General features: G+C 37.9%; 1 protein-coding gene and 1 long non-coding RNA gene across 23 annotated transcripts in view; both read left to right on the top strand.

Annotated features, from left to right (window-relative positions):
- The first annotated feature begins 714 nt into the window (after positions 1–714).
- NFIA (nuclear factor I A) overlaps positions 715–22,204 on the top strand; it is a 355,490-nt gene continuing 334,000 nt past the window's right edge. For 10 of the 22 annotated variants that reach the window (XR_004958830.1, XR_004958829.1, XM_036255159.1 and 7 more), the window contains exons 1-2: positions 904–1,222; positions 6,600–7,131. Coding sequence is in view for 15 of the 22 variants with exons in the window: in XM_036255159.1 (XP_036111052.1) it covers positions 1,196–1,222; positions 6,600–7,131 (559 nt within the window). In the remaining 7 variants the exon portion in view is untranslated. Of the gene's footprint in view, positions 1,223–6,599; positions 7,132–22,204 lie in introns of all 22 variants that reach the window. The other 12 variants (XR_004958825.1, XR_004958824.1, XR_004958827.1 and 9 more) reach the window with 6 other exon arrangements.
- Positions 19,835–22,204, top strand: part of LOC118626012 — a 52,606-nt gene continuing 50,236 nt past the window's right edge. The window contains exons 1-2 of the long non-coding RNA XR_004958831.1: positions 19,835–20,114; positions 20,443–20,600. This is a non-coding gene — a long non-coding RNA (uncharacterized LOC118626012). The remainder of the gene's footprint in view (positions 20,115–20,442; positions 20,601–22,204) is intronic.

The following is a 22,204-nucleotide window of genomic DNA, read 5'->3' as shown; positions in this document are numbered from 1 at the left end:
CCACTGTTGTTTCTGAAACGTGATAGAACTTCTTCTATGGCGTCTGTGTTCAAACCCACTTAGTTTCACAGTCCTGGGAGGGAGAACGCTCATTAATCTCCGCCTCTCTTTCTCCAGACAACCCCCACTCCCCAAATCCGGTGAATCTTCTGTGTGAAAATTTTCTCCACCACCCCCGCTCCTGAATGCCATCGGACAGAAGCGGCACAAAGTTTGCAGGATTTTGTGCATAATTACCTCTGCCGACGATCTATTCCCATAGAAAGCTTCGTTGGAGAGATTACAATGCTTTTGAGCCGTACCGCATATCTGAGGGGGAAAAAAAGTTACCTAGGAGGTCCGATTTAAAAAAATAATTTGCATACATGCAAATTGGGCCCCAGGCCTTGTCCCAGGTTCTCCCCGTGCCCACGCCGCGAACCGGGGGGTACTGGACCACCTGGCAAAGTTGCCAAAGTCCTCCCCCGAGGTCCGCGAAGGTCTGCGGCGGGAGTTGGGGGATGGGGATGAGGAAAAGTAGTTTTGTTTGCTTAAGCACATCCTGTGGCAGCCTATAGCTGCCCGGGAGTACAGACTGTAACTGCTCCTCACTGCGTTACCCAGTAATGCGCTGAGCGGGGACGGAGAGGGGGGTGTAGGCGGGGGGGGGGGCAGTGGGACGGGAGAGCTAGCGAGCCAGGGAGCGGGAGAGGGAGCGAGCTAGCGAGCGCGAGCGGCCGTGGAAGCTCGGACCGGGCTGGCCGCGCGGCGCCGCAGCCGCCCCCTCCCCCACGGTCCCCCCCACCCCGCCCCCGGCGGCGGCGCGAGCGGGCGGCGGCTGTGCGGTGCGGTGCAGAGCGGAGGCGGAGGCGGAGGCGGGCGCGCGGGCAGCTCACGGGCACCCGGCCGGGAGGGCGCGGGAGCGGGAAAGGGTGCGCTATGCCTTTAACGCCCGCGTACAGTAGACATGTATAGTGGAGTGTAGGGAAACTCTAGGCGGGGTTAAAGTTCAGCTCATGGAGCGGCAATAGCGCTGGCGGCTGCAGTTGAGCCGAGTTGGAAATGTGAACGCAAGAAGCAGGCTTGATTTTTTTTCTCCCCCCTTCTCTCTCTCTCTCTCTCTCCTCTCTCCCTCTTTCTCCTTTCTCACCCGCACTCACGCACACCTCCAAACCGCACACCCAGACGCACACGCACATCCCACCGCCCGGCAGTTATGTATTCTCCGCTCTGTCTCACCCAGGTAAGCAGCTGTTTGGATGCGGAGGGGTTGGGGGTGCCAGGGTGGCGGTGGCCGAGCAGGGGCTGGGCAGGGGGTGCCGGGGTCCGTCGCGCCGGCTGGGCCCGGGGCATGTGTCTTGGTGTGTGCCCGTGTCTGCGTGTGTGTGCGCGTGTGCTCGTAGGGGGGGAGGGGGGGAGAAATACAGCTTTAAGAAAGTAACTTTGTTTCCATGCGGGTGCATTCCTCTTGCACGGCCATTTGTGTGGGCACATGGCTAATGGCGCCCTCTTATTAATGCGTTAATTAATATTGGGGCGATGGACTGCGGAACGGCGGTGTTTTCGGACGCTCCGCACGTGTTTCAGCGGGTTGCAGACCATGACATGCTGAAATCTGGACTCAGCGTTTCTGCAGCCGGGAGGCCAGCTCCTGTAGTTCCGCGGCGCCCGGGGAGGGGGCCGCAGACGGCGCCCACCGCACACCCCGCACGCTCCGGGCAACTGGAACCCCCGGGTGCGGGAGAACTCGGGTCCCTGTGCCCACGGCCCGCTCCTGGAGCCCACGCCGCAGCAGCCTCCCCAAACTCTTACTTTTGTTTATTGTCAGCCTTTGGGGTCCGGCCGCGGGAGGGACGCGGGCCAGCGTCCCCGGCCCCAGCCGGGACAGCGCCCCTCGGACGCGGGCGGGCGGCGGCGAGTCAGCCCCTGGGTTCCGCGGAGCGGGGCTGCGTGGACGCGCGTCCCCCGCGCCGGCCGGGTGGAGCCTGCGTCCTCGTCGCTCGTCTCCCGTTTGCTTTCCCGAGTGAAAGTTTCGGTGCCGGGATGAGCCCACGCAGTGCAGGGCGGCGAGCGGCGGAGGCCGCGGCCGGGGAGCACCGGGCGGAGTTGGGTTCCCGGCCGCGAGCCCAAGCAGCAGCCCGGGCCGGACGCGGCTCCCCCCGCCGCCGCCTCCCGCCACTGCCACCGCCGCCGCCGCCGCCGCGCGACTCGGAACGCTACGCGCGCAGGACAGGGGCAACTTTTCTCCGACTCAGCTCGGAGCGTGGGTCTTTCTAGCCCCACCGCCCCTCCTTTCCACCTCTCTTGTCTGCACCACCCCCAGGCAAAATATTGCTACTTCATGGCTCCAAATCTGGTCTCTTTTGAATATATTTATTTTCTTTGACTAAAAGGCATGAAGTCAAAAGTGATTTTGTGGTTAAAAAAAAAAAAGAAAGAAAGAAAGAAAAAAAAGTGTGAGCCTTCATACTGTTTTGGTACATTGCGATCTGACCATTAATCACTTCCATGAAGTTTTATGCTTTATATAAAATGTTTATTCACCACTCCCTTACAAAAACAAAAAACAAACAAACAAACAAAAATAGCTAAAAAAAAAACCTGCTACCACTTCTTGCCTTCATTTTGCAGGAGATAACGGTTTAACCGGAATACTTTCTGGAAGGCTGAAAAGTATCAATAGTTTTTTCCGCTCGTCTCTAGATTAGGATTTATTTTCCACATGACATCTCTTCGTATTACAATATCTAACAGTAAAAATACCGGCTATTTGATCTCAGAAGACTCTTAAATGCATCTTTTATGTTGAAATGGTCTGTTTGGGATGTAGGCCTAGCATTAATAATGAATAGCAGTTGCTTTTAGTTACTGTAAAAGTTTTTTTTTTTTTTTTAACTTTTCCCTAACAAACTCCCAAAGTTCCTATTTTAGTAACTTGTGGAAGTATGGAATGAAACTTTTCCAACCACTCTGGCAAGGTTCACAATTGCATATGGATAACATGCAAAGTGTAAGATAATTTGAATGAGTTACAACTACAGTGAAAATGCTGAGATTCAAAGACTGAAGTTCTAGCTGGCAAAAGTTTGCAACACATAGAACTTGTAGATAATACCAGTGTGCTGCAATAATAGGATACATTAGCGTCTTCTCAAGTGAACTCTCAAAAGATAAATTTATATTTTGAGATGGTGCATATAGGAGGATACCTGTGTATACACTCAGGCCCAGGGCATAGTTAGGTTTTTAACAAAGTTGGATTTTCTTAGTTTATGAGCTATTACCACATTAAGAAAGTTGTTTTTTTTTCTTTGGCAGTGTGATTGATACATTCACTAGGCCTTCTTCTGGAAACATCACTAAGAAACAGTGTATCAATTTGTGAAGAAAACATGCACCAAATAGCAAATGAGGGCTATATATTTTATGATTTTTTTCTTTTAAAAATTGATTTACAATTTATTTAACTTGCTGGGATATTTATAGAGCTTCAGAGCCAGTTTTTAAAAAGAAAAACTTAGGTAGCTTATTGGTTATTGAAGAAAGTCCAGTAAGCACAGTGATGAAAGTGCTCTAAATAAAAGAAACACCGTATATGTGTATGCAATTAAAAAAAACTTTATCAGAAAAATGCCAGACATCTTATTTTAATATATATGCATATCATAAGCAAATCATGTACCTGGCCACAGAATGATAGCACAGTAAAATTTATAGGTGAACCTTTGAGTAGTAGTCCCAGATATGTTAGCATTCAGTGGTTCTTAAACTTGGCTTACTTAGAAACTGATCAATGTTTAAGGTGCTTATTCAAAATCATATTGCTTTGGGAACAGATTTTCAGGTTTGTTTTTATTGGTGGCCTGTAACTTTCTCACTGAGTACATATGTAAAACATTTTTTGTTTTCTCTTGAATATTTTGAAATATTACATAACTTATGGCTATATGTGCAACAACATGATTTGTGGATGCATACTATTTAAAAAAAATGCACTAAGATATGCTATACCTGGACATTTACTACAAGTTAATGTCCTGGAATTCTTTAGTTCTGGAATATTTCTTATTGTGAGTTGAGAAAGATAACTAGCACTTTATGCATGTGAGTATAGTTATACAAAATATTGTGCGCTTTTATTGGCACATTCTTGAAACCTTTGGGGATTAATAAATTGTCCATATTTTTGATGCAAAAATGGGGACTTAGATTATTCTTTATGATTAGTTGACATAGTTGGCCTCATTTAGGGATGTTTATGATGGGATATATGGGCATTTGGTTGGCAGGTAAACCAAATCCTCCTGAACATGAATGAACGAATGAACGCAGTTTGCAGCTCTCTGAGAAGCATATTGGGAGTATCTTTGAGCACTTAATGCCATATTAGGGTGTTTATTTAAAATGTTTATTATAAATAAAGCTTTTTAATAAGACAGTATTTTAACATAAATATGAATTGTATGGAGCTATGTTACTCTTAGCATTATAAAATGGGGCTGAGACTTTAAAATGAAATCCTCCTTTTGGTGAAAGCTCACTTTGTAGTTAAGGTAGACTCCAGGAGTTCTTTGCATAATGCCATACAGCCTTGGTCCCTAGCATGTCCTGTGTATATAATAAAATCAGTCAATATGAAGGACTGTTTCAAACCCAAAATTTATGTATTTTAGAACATTTCAAGGATGAGCTCAGAATTTAGTAATGTTTAAATGCTTTGCGTTGTAGCATGTACCTTATTAGATAAACTGTAACTTGAAATTTGCCCCGCCACCCCATTTCTCTCTCCTACAGTATGATAATGAGAAAGGTTTTTCAAACATCAGAAATTTAAAAATGCTAATGGGTTTTGGTAAAGGATAATATAATTCTTGTATTTTTCTCAGTTCCCTCTTCACTTAAAGGACACTCACATGTTATAAAAACTGACTTCTTTTTAAATTCTTTTATTGAAAAAGAGCAGTTTTCAAAGCTAAACTTGAAATACAAAGCCTGAAATTTGTTCAGAGAGGAAAAAATAAATGTCATTTATTGAAATGACTTATGTATTTTATGAATATATGTTTTTCAAAACAACAAGGATATATAATGTTTAGATGATTGATTTTAATTTATAATATTTTAAGACTTCATCGTTAATGTATCTTACTGATTATAGCCACTCAGTTTACATTTGAACATTTAAAAATTTATTAGTTGCTTTAATAGTAATAATATTTTGGACACTGCAGTTACTTTTGTCTCCAAAGTATATATTTAGACGGATATTACAAACTGAAAAAGAACGCATTTTATAATATTTGTTTGTCCTATACCCTTTAAAAAAGTCATCAGGTATCTCTTTGATTTTCTGATTCTCATTTATTTGAAAGTAAATAATTTATCTTTTTGGGGGGTTGTGCGGCAGAGAAAAGTTATGTAAGATTAATGTGGGTTGGTTAATCAAAAGTTAGATGTACTGAGAAAGCTTTGTGGAGGTTACTGTTTAATTTTTCTTTAATTTTATTTTTATATTTACTAAGAAAATGTCAAGTGAAAGAATCAAACATCTTCAGTAAAATAGTAAAACAATTTTAAATATTTAAAATTCAATTTTATTTTAAAATTTCTTGAATTTTAAGAGGCAACCATGAGGGTTTTCCTGGAGTCTCGTCAACATTGAATATACCAGGTTTTTCTTTTTCACGTGAGAAAAAGCCTGAAATATTATTTTTAAAAGTTAAATAATTATTCTGTTTTTAAGGGATGATCATTACTGAAGGCATTTCACAATCATATCAGTAAATTAAATGTATTTAGTTGCAACACTGTTGTTACAATGACGCATTCTGTTTACTATCTGGAATGTACGCTTTTCTTTGTTATTTCCCCCCTTTTTATTTCATTCCCATAGTATCAGCAATTGTCTTGAACATAGATCTTTTATTTTAGTCTGATGAATATCAGATTCATCTCTTCTTTTGTATATGGTCCCTGCCACATTTTTGTAAGTTTTTGACTAAAAATATTTATGTGCAACTGGAATATTTAAAAAGGAATTATGATGTTACCAAAATAACTAAGAATCAGATCAGAGTCTACATGCAGTGTTTTCAGAGGAAAAGTCTATTTTCATTGATCGCAAAGATGATTTTTGCTCCTAGACTTCCATAAACATTGACTGGCATCTAAATGTTTAGGATTTGCCAATCTGGCGGCCGAACCCTGGCTGTACTACAAGTAGTGAGGTCAAGGCTGGAGCAAAATTAGATATGCCTTCCCTTGAAATAGAGTTAATATTATATATTGTTATAAGCATTTTGATAAATTTTACTTACTATCTAAAGGATTTGTGACTAAGGCCCAGCCATAGAATCTAGGATACTTTGGTGACTATACCAAAACATTTTTTAAATGTTAGCAATTTTCTTTTTTGAGGCTGTGAGAAATAATACTGGTAGTTTTCTTTTTTTCCGCTCTCGGACTACCCATAGGGATTCTATGTATGATTTTGGTAATGTAATCCTTGCCTCAAATTTCAAGTGAAATAAGGATTTTTTTTTTAAGGCAACCATCTGAAAAAAGGTTGTTTCTTTTTGTTTTCAATGTAGTGATCTGTCTATTTTCATTCATTTCCTTAGGATGAATTTCATCCTTTCATCGAAGCACTTCTGCCCCACGTCCGAGCCTTCGCCTACACATGGTTCAACCTGCAGGCCCGAAAACGAAAATACTTCAAAAAACATGAAAAGCGTATGTCAAAAGAAGAAGAGAGAGCTGTGAAGGATGAGTTGCTAAGTGAAAAACCAGAGGTCAAGCAGAAGTGGGCATCTCGACTTCTGGCCAAGTTACGGAAAGATATCCGACCTGAGTACCGAGAGGATTTTGTGCTTACAGTTACAGGGAAAAAGCCTCCATGTTGTGTTCTTTCCAACCCAGACCAGAAAGGCAAGATGCGAAGAATTGACTGCCTCCGCCAGGCAGATAAAGTCTGGAGGTTGGACCTGGTTATGGTGATTTTATTTAAAGGTATTCCGCTCGAAAGTACTGATGGCGAGCGCCTTGTCAAGTCCCCACAGTGCTCTAATCCAGGGCTCTGTGTCCAGCCCCATCACATAGGGGTTTCTGTTAAGGAACTCGATTTATATTTGGCATACTTTGTGCATGCAGCAGGTAAGTGTGATGGTGAGAAGTCATTTCACTTTCTTGTGTGTGTTTCTTTCCTGATGACCTCTGTATGTGCGGGGCCATTCCTGAACGCCCGAATTTGCAGGCCATGTACATATAGATCGTGTGGTTTCAAAGGTGGGCCAAAGTCAGAACAGCCCCGGTGTCTGAGGTGCCACCTTCGTTCAGCTGGAAAAGCATAGCTTTGAGAGAATTCTCACTAAGCTGAGTTCTTTTGGCAAGTAGTGTGTGTTATCAGAAGTGTTGGGTAGTCATTTATGTGATATATTTAAATCACATTTTTTGATGATGGGTAAGAGAAGTCTAATAAAAACTCTTGTAATGAAGGGTGTATTTTAACTGGCAAGTGGTCTAGTTAAAAAGCATTTAGTTTGGTAGTGAGGCAATATTTTTAGTTGTTTTTATCCTGGGAATGTTTTTAACCTATTGGGGCTTCTTGAACCCCTTGCTAATTAAGAAGAGGTTGGAAGTAAGATTATCATCAAATTGCTGATCATTTATGAGGGAAAAAGAATTACGTTAATATGCAAACTTAGTAGCTTTGTCCTTAGGAACTTTTAGTGTTGTCTAAGATAGCTAAGGGAAAAAGCAAACCAACTCTTTAAGTAATTGATGGAGAGGTTAACCTTAAAAGTAACCAACCTGCATAGTGTATGAGCTCATTGAGAGATCCATATTGATAATTGGTTTAGTGAGTTGCTTTGATTCGTAATAAAATTATTGTTTCAGGGCTGTTTTCATGGCATGTTTTACCTGTGCATAGTACAGCTTTAGAGTAGCATTGAGGTTTGGATAAAATAATGCATTTTTCCTTTCATCTTGTTTTAGACAGAAGGCTCATTGTGTTATGTGAAAGCTCAGGTCTTGTGTAACTTGTTGACTTTTTATATGTACATATCGGTCTTGATAGATCACCTTCATGTCAGTTACTTGAGCCTGATGGAAGAAAGAAGGTTGTGGTATCCTACCAGTAGATTGTTTTGGGGTTCATATAATTGTATATTTTTCACAAAGGAGAAAAAGATATTACATGTAAAATCAACATTGTACTGTTTTGCAAAACATTTTTAATTATAAAATGTAAGCTATTTTTTAAAGAAGTCAGCTAGAATCCTATTCTTTATTATTTTTCTCAATATAGTTTTAGAAAGAGAACTTTTGTTATCCATCTGTCCTTACATAAGAAACTGGAGAAATTAACTTTGCAAGCATGTCACATCATCATTTGCATTCTGTTGGCAGGGGATAGATGAGTATTTTAGTGGATGTGATCTATAAGTGTTTAAAATATTTGGGTTTCTGAAAATGTATACTTAATTATAAGAAGTGCCTGTTGCTTTAGTCAGTTTTGGGTGGTGAAAATGAAAAGGCAACACCTCTCAAATGACCTCTTACCGGGAGAAGTAGTCCTTTCTTAACCTCCTTTCCATTATATTGTTGTTACTTTGTTTTGTGTATTGAAAAAGCGTAGTTAAAAAAAATTTATTTGCAAATATAAGTGGAGATTCTGTAGGGAAAGGCAAGGTGCAAAAAAAGTATCTTCTAAGTGCTTTAAGACAGCACTATTTAAAATTTTCTGTTTAATCTTTTCACTATTTAGAAAGTAAGTAATTTATAAATTATAATAAACGCTCTGATTGAAAATTGAGGGTGCCAACAGGTGATGCACATCATGGAGTGTGGTGTACTTCCTTACAAGGGAACATCAAAATAAAATACCTGCTATGGTTATATTGGTGTGAGCAGCATCTATTCTAAGTTTTAGATGTAAACATTTCCCTTTGATTTAAGAGACGCAACTTTTCTAGCTGTTGCCATGACATGCATGCTCTTTTGTTGTTGACGTTGTTTCTTCTGCTGTTGCTCCAAGTCCTCCAGCTAACAGTTGCTGGTTGTTTCAGTACCTGAAAGGTGATGTTGGTAAAACGAGGTGTAGAAGGTTGCTTAGGAGAGTTAGCATCCTTATTGCTTATGAAAGATTTATTGACACAACATGGATCAGACTACCTTTTGGTTTGGTTTTCCTGATGTATCCCAGAATCCCTTGTTAGGCCTGAATGCCAGCCAAGTGCTAGGCCATTGGTTTTACCAGAGCGTAGTAATGGCTGCTTCTCTGTGCGCGCAACAGGATGATTGCAAAAGAAAATATCAGGAGCCTTTTGTCTGAAAATATTTCAAATTTGATTTAAGAGATTTAGAGACCTGTTATTTGTGGAAGGGAAGCTGCCAATACAAATGTGAGGTAGATCGGTCAACTTACATGCAACTGATTTGACAAGCATCTGTTATAATACCGAAGATTTGTAAACACTAAACAATGTTTTTACCTCCTTAAAAGTTTTGAGAACTTGCCAGTATTGGCAGGAGGCAGAGACTCTGAAACGTGCTTCAAGAAACATGCCAAAACCATTGTGGCCTTTTCACCTAGAGTACGCTTTTTCCCCCTTTTTCTTTTTAAGTGTTATATATTGTTTTCTCTCCTAAAGTCCTTTTTTCCCCTAGATGGACACAAAAATGAGGTCTTTTTTTTCCCCTTCTAAAAATGTGTATAATTATTGCTTTATTCCTCGGCCTCTTCTTTGGTAGGAAGTTGAAATCTTAGAACATGTGTAAATGCTGGAAGCTAATGCAGAATCAATAATTTTTAAAAAGCAGAGGTGACTTATTCTAAGACATCTTGAGATGCTAAAATACAATACGTAAATTACACTCCAGTTTTTTTCTCTAAATCCAGTGGCATTCAAACTGTGAATTTTGTGGCTGATAAACGGTAATAAGTACAATGAAATCGGAGTGATTCCAAAAGCCTGAGAATTTCATCTCGTTAAAAGTATAAAAGAGTAAAATCATTTTATGCCCCTAGTTTGGTCTCTATTTGAGTCATCCTTCTTACGTATCATATAACAACTTGGAGATATTATGGTATTTCGGCAAATGGTATTCTTTGTGGGCGTCTAACAGTAAAGCTAATTTATGACCAGTCTTTACCAGATGATCTGTATCAGATCTACAATATACCCGGCACGTGGCAAGGTCACAATTTAAGTTGTTAAGGTCATAACCTTAGCCACCAGGCATTTGACCTTTTAGATAAAGTTAACCTTTGTTCATTAGTAGGCACTCAACCGAGAACTTTCTGGAGCGTTTTTTTTTTTTTTTTTTAACTGCTTCTGTATAACTTCTGGTAATGTAATCAGATTCTAAGAAGATTTTCAGTTGAGTTAATTAAAGTTTGTAATAGATTTTTAAGAACACATCTCTTAGAGATAGGTTGCTATATCCAGGCCATAGAATGACAGTATAACAATTTATTTTTCATAGTTATTACCTGATATGCGATAGAATGAAAGCTCTGAGGCAGCTGTGTGGAGAAGTTTAAAAACCAAAATTAAACAAAATTACTTTTAAGTCAACTTGGCCTGTGCTTGTTTTCAAGTGGCCTTGGGCCCAAATGCTAAATCACAATGAGCATCTTCACTTTTGCAGATGAGTAATTTTCTAAGATTGAAAGTATTTTTAGTGGTCTTAAAATTTACTTTGAAAGATCAGTAAATGACCAAAATTTGTTAGGTAATTGCTGTAATTGTTAATTAACCAGTGACAGAGAAAATTGAATTTGTCCTAATGGTAGCACTAGTACTTGGTTAGTTTTAAGGTACAAAGTGAACATTTTTTGCATGGCGATGTTTTAGTACAATAATTACTGATTGCTTTCATGCTACCCCTGTGACTACCTTTACTTAGCTTTGCCTGGACTAGGAATAGCAAAGGTCCTGTCACTCACTGAAAAGAGCTGTTGCAATGTCTCGGAATTCTGGTACCTGTCCTGTAAACTTGTACGGCAGTATTACTGATTACCACATCACCTGTACCATATTGTTCACTTAATTATGCTGGCATGAATGCTCATTTTAAATTATTTACATTACAGTGAGTTTTGTTCTGATATGCCATGTATTATTCCATTTCAACAAAGAGAGAGAGGGAGACTCCCATTTAGGTGCATTTTAGTTTTATTTTGACTTCGTGATTGCCATTCCTTCATAGAGTAATAGAGAAAGCCATGATATGCAGATAGACCAGATGGTCATGTTGACAGGTTGAGAATTCACTTCCTACTGCTTCAGAGCAGGTGTAAGATTAGGAGTGTCTGTGTATGAGCGTGTGTGTGCTTCGTGTGCATGTGTGTGCACATCCAGGCTGCACACAGAGTGTTGTTTAGAGCAGTGGGAATGATTTATTTCTTTTTTATAAAGCTGATACTTTAAATACAGTGTAACTATATGCATAAGGTTATTAATACATACAGAGTAATTATAGTAATTATAAAATATTTTAAATAAGTAATGTTAGATTGTTATTGTTTATAATTTTATGCCAAATTAATTACAGTAATTTTTTAATTTTTAGATAATGTAACCACATTTGTTTATGGCAGTATTGCATATCTAAAGTAGATTCCATATATTCTGTTAGCAAATCGATGTGTGTATATGTTTATGCTCAAGTCTGGGACTAGACATTATGTAGTTAAACTTCTTTCAGTACCTTAAAAAACTCCCTGGTAGGAAGTTGTGCAATTAGTTTCTGAGATTTGTAATAATAAACTGTGTTTGGAAAAAGAAGGAGCAAGACTAATATACAGTGAGAGAAGTACTACCTTATCTCAAATTCAAACTCTAACCTTACACTAAACTCATGATAAATTTTTGTGGCTGACTAATCTATTGTAAACTATTGGTATATGCATAGAATTTTAGAAACTTTCATTTATCTTTTTATTTGTCTTTCAAGTCTTCAAAGGAGAGAGCAGTGACAATCAACAAACTTGAGATAGATATGACTTTTATATCCTTGAATGTTTTCTGTGTAACTTGAGGATAGTAACAATATCCTTTATCTAGAATTTAGTAACAATATCCTTTATCTAGAATGTAGTGAAAAAGATAAAAATTAAAAGGCAGAGAATGTATAGGAATAAGGAGAAAGAGTTGTTCTGAAGTAAACCTATGAACTCAGGAGGTCAGCTCATTTATGGCTAAGAGGTTTGAGTGTTGGTAAGAAATTTCTCAGTGCTGCTGCTGGCTTGGATTTGCCTTGTCTTTTTTTCCACCCAGTGATGAATAGCATTAATTTAAACCTATTTAGGGCTAGTGTGGGAGAAACCACACAGCCTTTGTTGTGGTCACTGCTGTACACAGTAGGACTGGATGTTTCACTTGGTTAAGGCCTCAAGCTGCTTCCAGAAGACTCAGAACAGTCTGTCGGCTTTTTAAAACTTGCACAGAAGCAACAACAATTCTAATTGCTCGCAAATGTTAATATAGATTATTGAAAACAATTTTGAGGACTACAATAAGAGAAAAAACATGAAATACAGATTAAATGCAGTGAATGTGCTAAACACTGGTTTATTATCATTTCAGCAACAGTTTCTCCATGGTTATTTTAGAGGTTAGATCTTGCTTTTAAATATATAATAAATTGTAACTCCTTGGGAGGTGGGGTAAGGGGAAGGCAGAAGTCAGGTGGAGGAGGAAGAGAATGAATGAACTGGCATGCTTTGTTAAGAGAAACATAAAACCGTGAACTTAATCGCAAGTAGAGATGCTCTAAAAAGTGTTTTGGTTTAAGTAATGACTGTAAGAGAATGCCAAGCAGCAAAATATCAGGAAGAGAATTTTATAATCCATCTCCCCACAATTTTTTGCATAGTTTGTTTCAGACTAAGAGACTATTTGTGGCTTTAGGAGTTTCTGTGCAGCTTTTTAGAAAGAAAAGTTTCACAAAAATTATTTTTAGCACTTAGGGGTCTAGTTAGGGACACTATGGCAGGCATAAACTTGAAAAGGGGCTATTGAGATGTTTATTATTATTACCATTTTGCCTTTTAAGGTGACATCTTACACTGTTGTCAACTTTTTGGCTGTCTGCCACTAAGGCAATTGTAAGATACAAAGTACTGATCCAAACTTTAGTGTCCCTAAACTTAACCAGAATTCTCTGACTGCTGCGAAGACAGAAATTACTTTCTTCTCTGAGTTTTCCAGAAATATTAGAAAACAACGCTGTATGTTTTGTTATGATGATTCCACAGTGTAAAAGTACATTTTATCTAATGGAATTTGTCCTCTCATTTTAGTGAAATAAACATGGCTTATGAGGCAAAGAAATAAATCCACAACTGACAAATTGCAGCAGCTCAGTGGCAGAGGATATTTTTTGCCATTCTGTTGTGAAAAGAAGCTAAATAAGATAAAACTGAGAGAAAGAAGTTCATTTGTGTTATGTATTTTGGCAAGTGTTGGTCTTCTTTGACATATAATATATTGCTCACCCCAGACCCATAAATGATTATAATAACTGGTGATCATAGTAACTGGAGATTGAGGTGGAACAGCTTAATCTTTGCGAACTTCAAACTTCTTTTTGTCTTTTACATACTTTCCTGGTAATAGATATTTTGGACCTTGATCCGTTGAGAGGTGGATGGAAAGAAGGAAGGGAAGAAAGAAGGCAAATAACTTTTATTGAATATCTATTTTATGGCAAGCGCTGTACTAAGTTTTGCCCTACGTTGTAGCTTTTTTTTTTTTTTTTAACTTCATAGCAATATTGTAAATAAATAATACCTTCTCCATTTGTACAGGTGAAAATAAAGTCTCAGAGTCGCCAAGTCACTTGTTCAGAGCAAAATTAAACTCAGGCCTTCTGATTCCAAATCCTTTGCTCTTAAAAATATAATTCAGATCCATTCTCTATCCTTCTTTCTATCCTGTTGTCCGGGGTTGGATGTCATTTAAATGGTATCACACACCTACCTTGAATCAAAGGGGAAATAAAAAGTCAAAATCGAAACCCTTCCCACGGAGATAATTCACTGTGGAGTTCACTTCTTGGCCACAGAATGAGGCCGCACTTGGTCAGGAGAGGGAGAAATGGTCCGGGGCTAGTCAGTGTTGGGGTCAAAAATCTGCAATAACTTGTTCTTTTTTGTATTGTAGGAAGTTGAAATTAGTGAAGAGAAGCATTATGACACAGGTTTAAGATTTAAACATTTTATTTCTGGTAGGGTAAAGTTAGGTGAATTGCTACTAGACGCTTTGGGAAGCCATTAAGAATTAAAGCAAGTATTATTTAAAAAATCAGAGTTGCATGTAATATTTTATTAGGTAGATTTTTAAAAACACATTTTCTTATATGCATGAGATATATATTTATAACTTTCCTTAATTATTAGATTTAAAATTTTAAAGTTTACTTTGCTCCATAAAGATCCATTGATTATGGCCTTGTGTATAAATATTTAAAAGAAAGTAAAAATGGAGTTTTTTTTAGTTAAATTTTTTAAAATTTAAAATAAAAAGGGGAAAAATTGAAAATAGTGACAAGCTTTATCTTAATGCCTTTAAATGAGTTATTCATGGATTTATTTAATGCCCTATATTCATTTCTTTAAATTTAGGCAAGATTAGTTTTTAATGACTTTAGTGCAAAAACTCAAAGCCTCACTCAACATGAATTTTATATTTATAAACAGAAAAAAATGACCAGCAAATATAATTTATACGACATCGATTCTTTCTACATATTACATCTTCCAGGTTTTTTTTTCTTAAGAAGTAAGTTGCTGCCCTGGCCGGTTTGGCTCAGCGGTTAGAGCATCAGCCTTTGGTCCCTAGAGCCCCGGGTTCGGTTTCCGCTAAGGGCACGTGCCTCGGTTGCAGTTTGTCCCCGGCCCTGGTTGGTCTTGCGGGTGGCAGCCACTCGATGTGTCCCTTTCACGTCGATGTTTCTCTCTCTCTCTGTTTCTCTCTCCCTCCCACTCTATCTGAACAAAAAATGGAAAAATGTCCTCGGGTGAGGATAAAAAAAAAAAAAAGTAAGTTGCTTAACTGGAACTTATATTGAATAAAATAGAAATGTAACTTTTAAAAAAAAAACTTTATTGTTGAGCATATTACAGATGTCCCTTTTTTTCCCAATGTTATTGCCCCCTTCCACCCAGTTCTCGCCCCACCCAAGGCCTTAACTTTCTTTTTAAGAAATACTAATAAGTCTTAATGTTAGGGTTATGCTGGAAGAGGAAAATTTAGGTGTGTGAATAAAAGTGATTTAGTTGGAAACAAAAGATAATTCAAATTAAAAAATAGGACTCATACTCATTGTCCTTTCCACTCTAGTACAGTCTGTACTGCCTGCCTTATGATGTCTCTGGAATTTGTGGTGGTCCCAAATCCTATGAATTTCCATACATAAACAGTTTTCAGAGTATATATATTTATATAAATATTTTAATGGCTATTTTTGAAATACTCTGTGGGTTAAAAAAGTGAGATGAAATAAAAGTAACAATAAAACATTTAAAAAGTGAATACTGTTTAAAATTGTGTATGTATGTCTGTGCAGCATCTGCCATTATCAGGCTGTAGCCTTTGTTGCTATGGTTTGGGCGATTTCATTTCCTTTTGTAATTTTGCCAGCCCATGATTGGGTAGTGCAACATGTTCATGCTGTTGGGGAAGGTGTGTTTGTGGTGAGTCCTATAGCTTGATCTGAGTGGTAAATTTTTGGTAGGGAAAGATATTTGTCAATTTCTATTATCCAATGGAAAGGTGGTGCTACGATATCCATTTTCATTTAATTATTGAAATCAGGGACACATTACTTAATAAGGGAAACTAAGGACTATCTCCTCTGTCTTATGTGCCTGCTTCTTCCCTCTTCCCCTATTGGAAGCTTTTAGAATGCTGTGTATTTTAATCTTAAAGGGATTAGTTATCTAATTTTAAGCTTCTACATAAAGTGAATATTGTAAGAACAGGATCCCATCATTGTCACTTTCAAATATTCCATTGCTTTTCAAAGAAGCTGGCATTACAAGTTCTTAGGTTGACAAATTCTCATCAACTTCTGTGAAAATTTTGGCTGCAGAATAAGGAAAGTCAAAGGAGGGCCATAGACAGATGGATTTCAGTGTTGGGATGACATCAAGCCCTTCATGGCATTTTTAAACATTACAGATGAATGAGGAATGGAGATGCTTAAAGAGCTTACTATAGAATGAGTATTTAAGATATTGTATAGGTGCATGCAAACCTCCATAGCATGCTATTAAACAGAATTGTATGGGCTCGGATATAACAGCAAATTAGCAATGAAAATTATAAATATCTTTTATATGGAGAACTCATAAATAATATTAAATATTAAAATATTGTTGATGGAAAAGTGTGCATACCTGAGAAAATAGTTTTAGCATTAAGTAATTGGAAGTTAAAGATAAGTGGATTACAAACATTTAATATGAAGCATGGATTCTGGATAAGATTTTGGCGAAAGCTTGTCTTCATCTTTGGATGACGGTGGCAAGATTTCTGCATGGATGTATATATTATACAAACATTACTAAGTTACTAAAGTTTCCGTTTGATTCATTTAGTTGGCTTTTTCTCCCTTCTTTTAAATGTTAGAGGTTCTCTTTTGGAGAGTAGTTTCAAGTAACTTCTGAGAATGAAGTCTTTGTAACTCGATGCTGTTTAACAGCATAACTATTGTTGTACGTTCCTGTCAGCAAAAGATAGTCTTTGCAATACTTTCATTGTAAGGCCTCTTAATATGTGACAAGGACTTTTATTAAGAATTATTTTTCCTTTTAAATGTGCTTTTTGAAATCCCTCCCCCTCCCAAGCTAATCAAGAATTACAGGGGTGTTTTCAGAATATTCAGATGAATTTTATATTATTTTCTAGGTCTGTTCACTGTAATAGAAAAAGTCCTATATTTTTTTAAAAAGTTCTGAGATTCATGTATTTTAGATTTTCTTGAAAAGGAAAGGGGGAATGGAGATGAACCGAAAAGCGTTATTGCATGGAGCCCAGGATGTGTACAGTTCTTTGGGAAATGAGGATATTGCAGTCTGAAAAGTTAGGGTTGCAGAACTAATTGTTCTAAAGGCATTTGCCTCTCATTTCAGAAAAGACAGCAAACATGTAAAATGGATAAATGTAATCCTTTGTACTTTTACCACCTACATTTTTAAACTATAGTGACTCTGATTTCTCTAGAAAGGTCAGAGGTTTCAGACAGAAAGCTTTGTAATTCTTCAAAGAGAGACCTTTTCAATTTTGCTGTATAGAGACTGATTATATATAGCTTTTTGCTTTACTTGCAGTTGAGCCTTGGAAGTGCTGGGGTGGGGATGATGCTGAATAAGCCACGAGACGTCATGAGAAACAGAATTGGAGGGAAACAGATAGATTGGAGAGAAACAGATTCATGTTCAGAGATGCTCATTGTTGGCCTTTCCTATCAATCACTGTGTTTAAAAGTGAGGACAGAGCAGCTGTGACAGTGTGTTTGGCTTTGTACTAGAGCATTCTATTTCAAACGCTTTCAACACTTGGACCAATCCAAGGAGTTTACATATTTGGGTTCTGTTTCTTGGGAATGGCTGTGTTGGTTTTCTAAATTTCTAGATATGAGTTTCTTTGGTTATATGTGGGTTTCTTTGTTTCTATTTTGTTTTTCTTTTGGACTTCTCCAGGTTTTGGAAAATTTTTCAAGTTGGGTGGTGAGGCGTGTAGAGATCGTAGATGGCTTTTGTTGTGGGTTACTCCTGTTATTCAGAAAACAGAGGTTCAGAGAGTGTTAGTAATTCACTCAAGGTCATGCCAACAGTAAGTGGCAAAGCCAGGATTAAAGTCAGATCCATCAGACTTCAGACTCATGTTGTTAACTTCTGTAAAATGTAAATCAGTTTTTCTTATACATTGTTTTATTAGCTCTTCATACAAACCTTAAATTTTAGGTAGAGGTGCTTTTGCAGTTGCTTTTATGCGGGTGAGGTAACAGTCCAAGAGGCTGAATAGCATGCCCACAGTACACGGTTAATAAGTGGTTGGGGTTGGTAACTAGGTCAGACCCTTCTGTGGCCTGTTTTTACTCTCTCAGATGTTTCTCGGTGTATCAAACTCTCTAAGCTCCACCTCTGAATTTATGGATGGGATAAAAAGTGCTCTCTGGAAGTCTGTAATAGTGCAGAAAGCCTTTGTTTTCTCTGAAGCTTAAACAATAGTGAAAGCCCTGACTGGTGTCTCAGTTGCTTGGAGCGTTGTCCTGTACACTGAAAGGTCTCAGGTTTGATTCCTGATCTGGGCACATACCTGGGTTGTGGGTTTGATCCCCAGTCAAGGCATGTGTGGAAGGCAACTGATCAATGTTTCACTCTCATATTGATGTTTCTCCCTCTCTCTCTCTCTCCATCTCCCTTCTTCTCTCTCTGAAATCAATAAAGCAAGTCCTTAGGTGAGGACTGGAAAAAAAATGGTGAGAAACAGAGCCTTTTCTGGTTTGTTATCAGATTCAGAGTTTCACACCTTGGAGGAAAGTTTAATTTTATGGGTGAGGAAACTAAGACCACCCATCCCAAGAGCTCTAGAGATAGAAAATTCTTGCATAAATTAGAGAGCAGTTGTGGCCTGTGGTTATCATTGCATCAAGGTTGATGCTTTTTGTTTGGTATTGGCATAGAAGTCTGTTTTGGTTGCCTCTATTGACAAATTCTATCCTGTCATTGGCAACTTAGTTCAGCAAACACTTTTTGAGCACTTAACTACCTATCAGGCTCTGTGTGCTAGGTGCCAGTTGTACAAAACTAAAGAAAATATTATGAAATGTGTTGATGCCATCTTAGATGTAATATCCTCAGAAATTAAGACTTAAAAGCTTTTGATGTTTTAAAATTAGGATTCTTCTAACCAATAGCCTGTGTGAGGTTTTAAAAATTTGCAGAACCAATTGTTGTACTGCCTTTTTACTGTACAATTGGTGTATGTTGAGGAATTCTGTCATTTGATGATACCTCTCCTAAGTGTTAATTTTTTTTTTTAATGTCAAATACATCCGAATGGAAAGAAAATCCGAGCAGACTCAGGACAGGGCACAGGTGGTTTCTATTATTTGGTAGTTGACCGTAGCATGTTTTCTCTAAAGAAAGATGGTGGGGCAAAAAAAAGTTCTATTTTTTTTTTTTTTTAAGAACATCATTTTAGTAATGCTGAAGTATAAAACAGAGTTATAGGAAAACTAAACAGCAGGAGAATGAGGGAGTAAAAACAGGAAGGAAGGGAAGGCCTTGGAGAGCAAGTCGTGGCGAATGCACTTGGCAGTTGGTAGTAGTTCCTAAAACACAGTCAAGTCCCAGTAGTGTAACCTAAATTCTTTATTTTGCTCCATCTCCAAAGAAAGTTAGCAGTCCTGAGACTTTTATACTGAAGTGGATTTTAAATTGTTCGAGGTCTCAGGCTGCTTTGCCTTATTTTCTGTTGTTAAAAGAAAACAGATATGGATGGATATATAATTGGACAGAAAGCATGGAAGAAGGTCCTGTATGTGTGAGTGTGTACTTGTGTGTTAATGGGATAGGTATGAGGTTCTTGGGGGAAAGTGTGTACAGATGGTGATGGGAAAGAGAAGAACTTTTGAATGTCTGATAAATGAAATACAAACAACAACAACGATCTGGTGGTCCCAAACAGTGGATATTAGATTTTTTTTCTCGGTTATATCTGCTTGTTGTTTGATCTGAAAGTGAAGTCTATTTCTCCAGCCATTAAATATGTGACTTTACTTTGTATAAAGAATAAAACAAATGATTTGTTCTGTAATTATGTTCAAAGGCAGAAAATGTGCGTATAACATTGAGAATGGCATGGGATTGTCATAGAAACTCATCTGAACACTCTAAATAAAAATGGCTGGGGATTAGTCACAGTAACATGTGGGACATCATGAAACTCAAGACAGATTTCTTTGTTTTACAGTCAGTAAGAGAAGTGAGGCTAACTTGATCGAGTTCATGAGATGTTAGCAGTTCAGTTTCTCCAGGGAAAACCTTGTTGTCTTCAGATTAAATAAGCCACATGGATACAAATACCAGAATTCACCTGATGATTTTAGCAATATCGGTATTTCCTTTATTTTAAAAGTGTATCATTTACAAATAATGAAAGTTTAAATAGTTTGAAAATTTCTCTGTTTTTGCTGCTACTCTCCATCTCCTTCCCCCCACCCCCATAACTTATTTTCTTATAATCTTGAATAACATTTTTACATACCTGGTCTTACTCTGTTTTCTCTAATCTCTCATTTTTTCATTCAATAAGAATAAAACTGAACATGATAAACAGCATTAATCAATGTTATATTTTTAAATGATATATATTCAGGTTAGAATTATGGGTCTGCAATATAACCCCCTTTTTCTGTTTTGTTTTTTTTTAATCTGTTATGTAGAAGGAAATTTTTATAGAGTATTCTCATTGTCTCTGTCCAAAATCTGGAAAAAGGATTGCTTGTCTTTAAATTTGGAATGAATCCCCAGTTGCAGATTCCCACCAGGGTGATGTTTCAGTAAACGAACGTATCAGCCTTGGATCCTTGAGCTTTTGGAGGTAGGAGCTGAAGTCTGAGATGGGGCTTCAGGACTTAAGGAACTAGTGTTGTGGAAGGTCTCAGGCTCAGGCAAGCCCCCTTTCACAGCGCTGTACTTTACTGAGTGTTCTTATTTGTAATCAAGGTAATAGATACAATATTTAAACAAGGGTAAGGTATATTTAAACATATGTGGAATAATTAAAGTGATTAAATTATCTTTCTGGATTGAGTTAGCCAGTTAACACAACTAACCTTGAAACTGAAGAGAAGCACAGGCAAAGATGTAAGTGATTTTGGTGCATGGAACATACAGGGTCACCCTGTCTTCCTGCCTGTCTCCCACGAGTCTCTACCCACATTGTGTACTGTAATGCGTGCGTGCCCACGAGTGTGTATTTTCTCTCTCTCTCTTTTTGTATTATTCCTTCTACTTAGAATGTTCTCACCCACCTTTAATTGGCTAACATTACTTAAGCCTTCTTTTCACCCCAGCTTTGGGCTAAGGGCTCTTTCCCTACATTCCCTTACCATCCTGGTAGCACCATATTAGTCCTCAGCATTAGCACTTCCTGTATCATAGTAAAATGATCTGTCTTCCAAATTGGGCTGTGATTTCTTTATGAACAGGGATTGTATTGTATTAGTTTTTTGTGTATCCCAATAGGGGTGCATAAGGACTAGCACTGAGTACATGCTCAGTGCCTTTGTTGAGCTGGGGACTAAGTGGAGAATATAGGTTGAACAAAACAAAAAAGTGTGAGAAGCTGATAGTATGAATTTTAAAACTAGGTAACATATTATATAGTTTTTGTGTGTTCCTCTCAGTATTGAACTTAAGCCTAAATATCTTTGTCAGAATGATTGTCCCTTTTCACTCCATCAACTTAACTGATTTCTGTTTTTTCACCCAAATCCAAAGTTTCATGTTAATCTAAAGGAGTTATTGACATATAATAATTATAATTTGGAAAATAAAGGTTTGGTGATGCTAGATTTATTTATAGAAAACTATCAGGCTATTTGTTTTTTCATCTAGGATCCTGGTCTTGACTTTTATTTGAACCGTTTACTTAGTAAAGATGATGTGGAGGTGATAGAGAAATACAGCCATTGCTCCAGCTTTTGTGAAAAAATTCATCTTTATACTAACAATCATTTCTCAAGTACCTACTGTGCGCTAGGTACCCGGCTAGAGAGGAGATAAAGGAATTTAATTACATGCTATTGAATTTTTAAAGAGTATAATCTTGATTTAGAATGGAACCCTCTTCTTAGGATGGACAGACATTTTGGACAGACACATACCGTCTTGCTTCTAAGGGAAAGTGTCAATCATATCCTCACTAGAGAGCATTTGAAGGTTGTGTGTTATTTGTATGGGTGTATTTTGCACAGTTATTTATCCTAAGTTGGGACAGGCCAAGGGCAGTAGTAGTAGAAAAGTTAAAAATCAGAATTAGGGAGTTGGGCCCAATTATATATGGTGAACTACCAAGTTCCCCTTCTATCTAATGCTTTACTCTCATTAAAACTGTGAGACCAATTTCATTAGCTCCAAAATGCACCAGCATATGTAAATCTTCTTTGTTTAGTTGGAGACCTATTGATTGTAGGTAACATA

Source organism: Molossus molossus, unplaced genomic scaffold, assembly GCF_014108415.1.
Source record: "Molossus molossus isolate mMolMol1 unplaced genomic scaffold, mMolMol1.p scaffold_m16_p_12, whole genome shotgun sequence".
Taxonomy (NCBI): Eukaryota; Metazoa; Chordata; class Mammalia; order Chiroptera; family Molossidae; genus Molossus; species Molossus molossus.
Note: the sequence above shows the minus strand (reverse complement) of the source record. Positions and strands in the feature narration are given on the sequence as shown.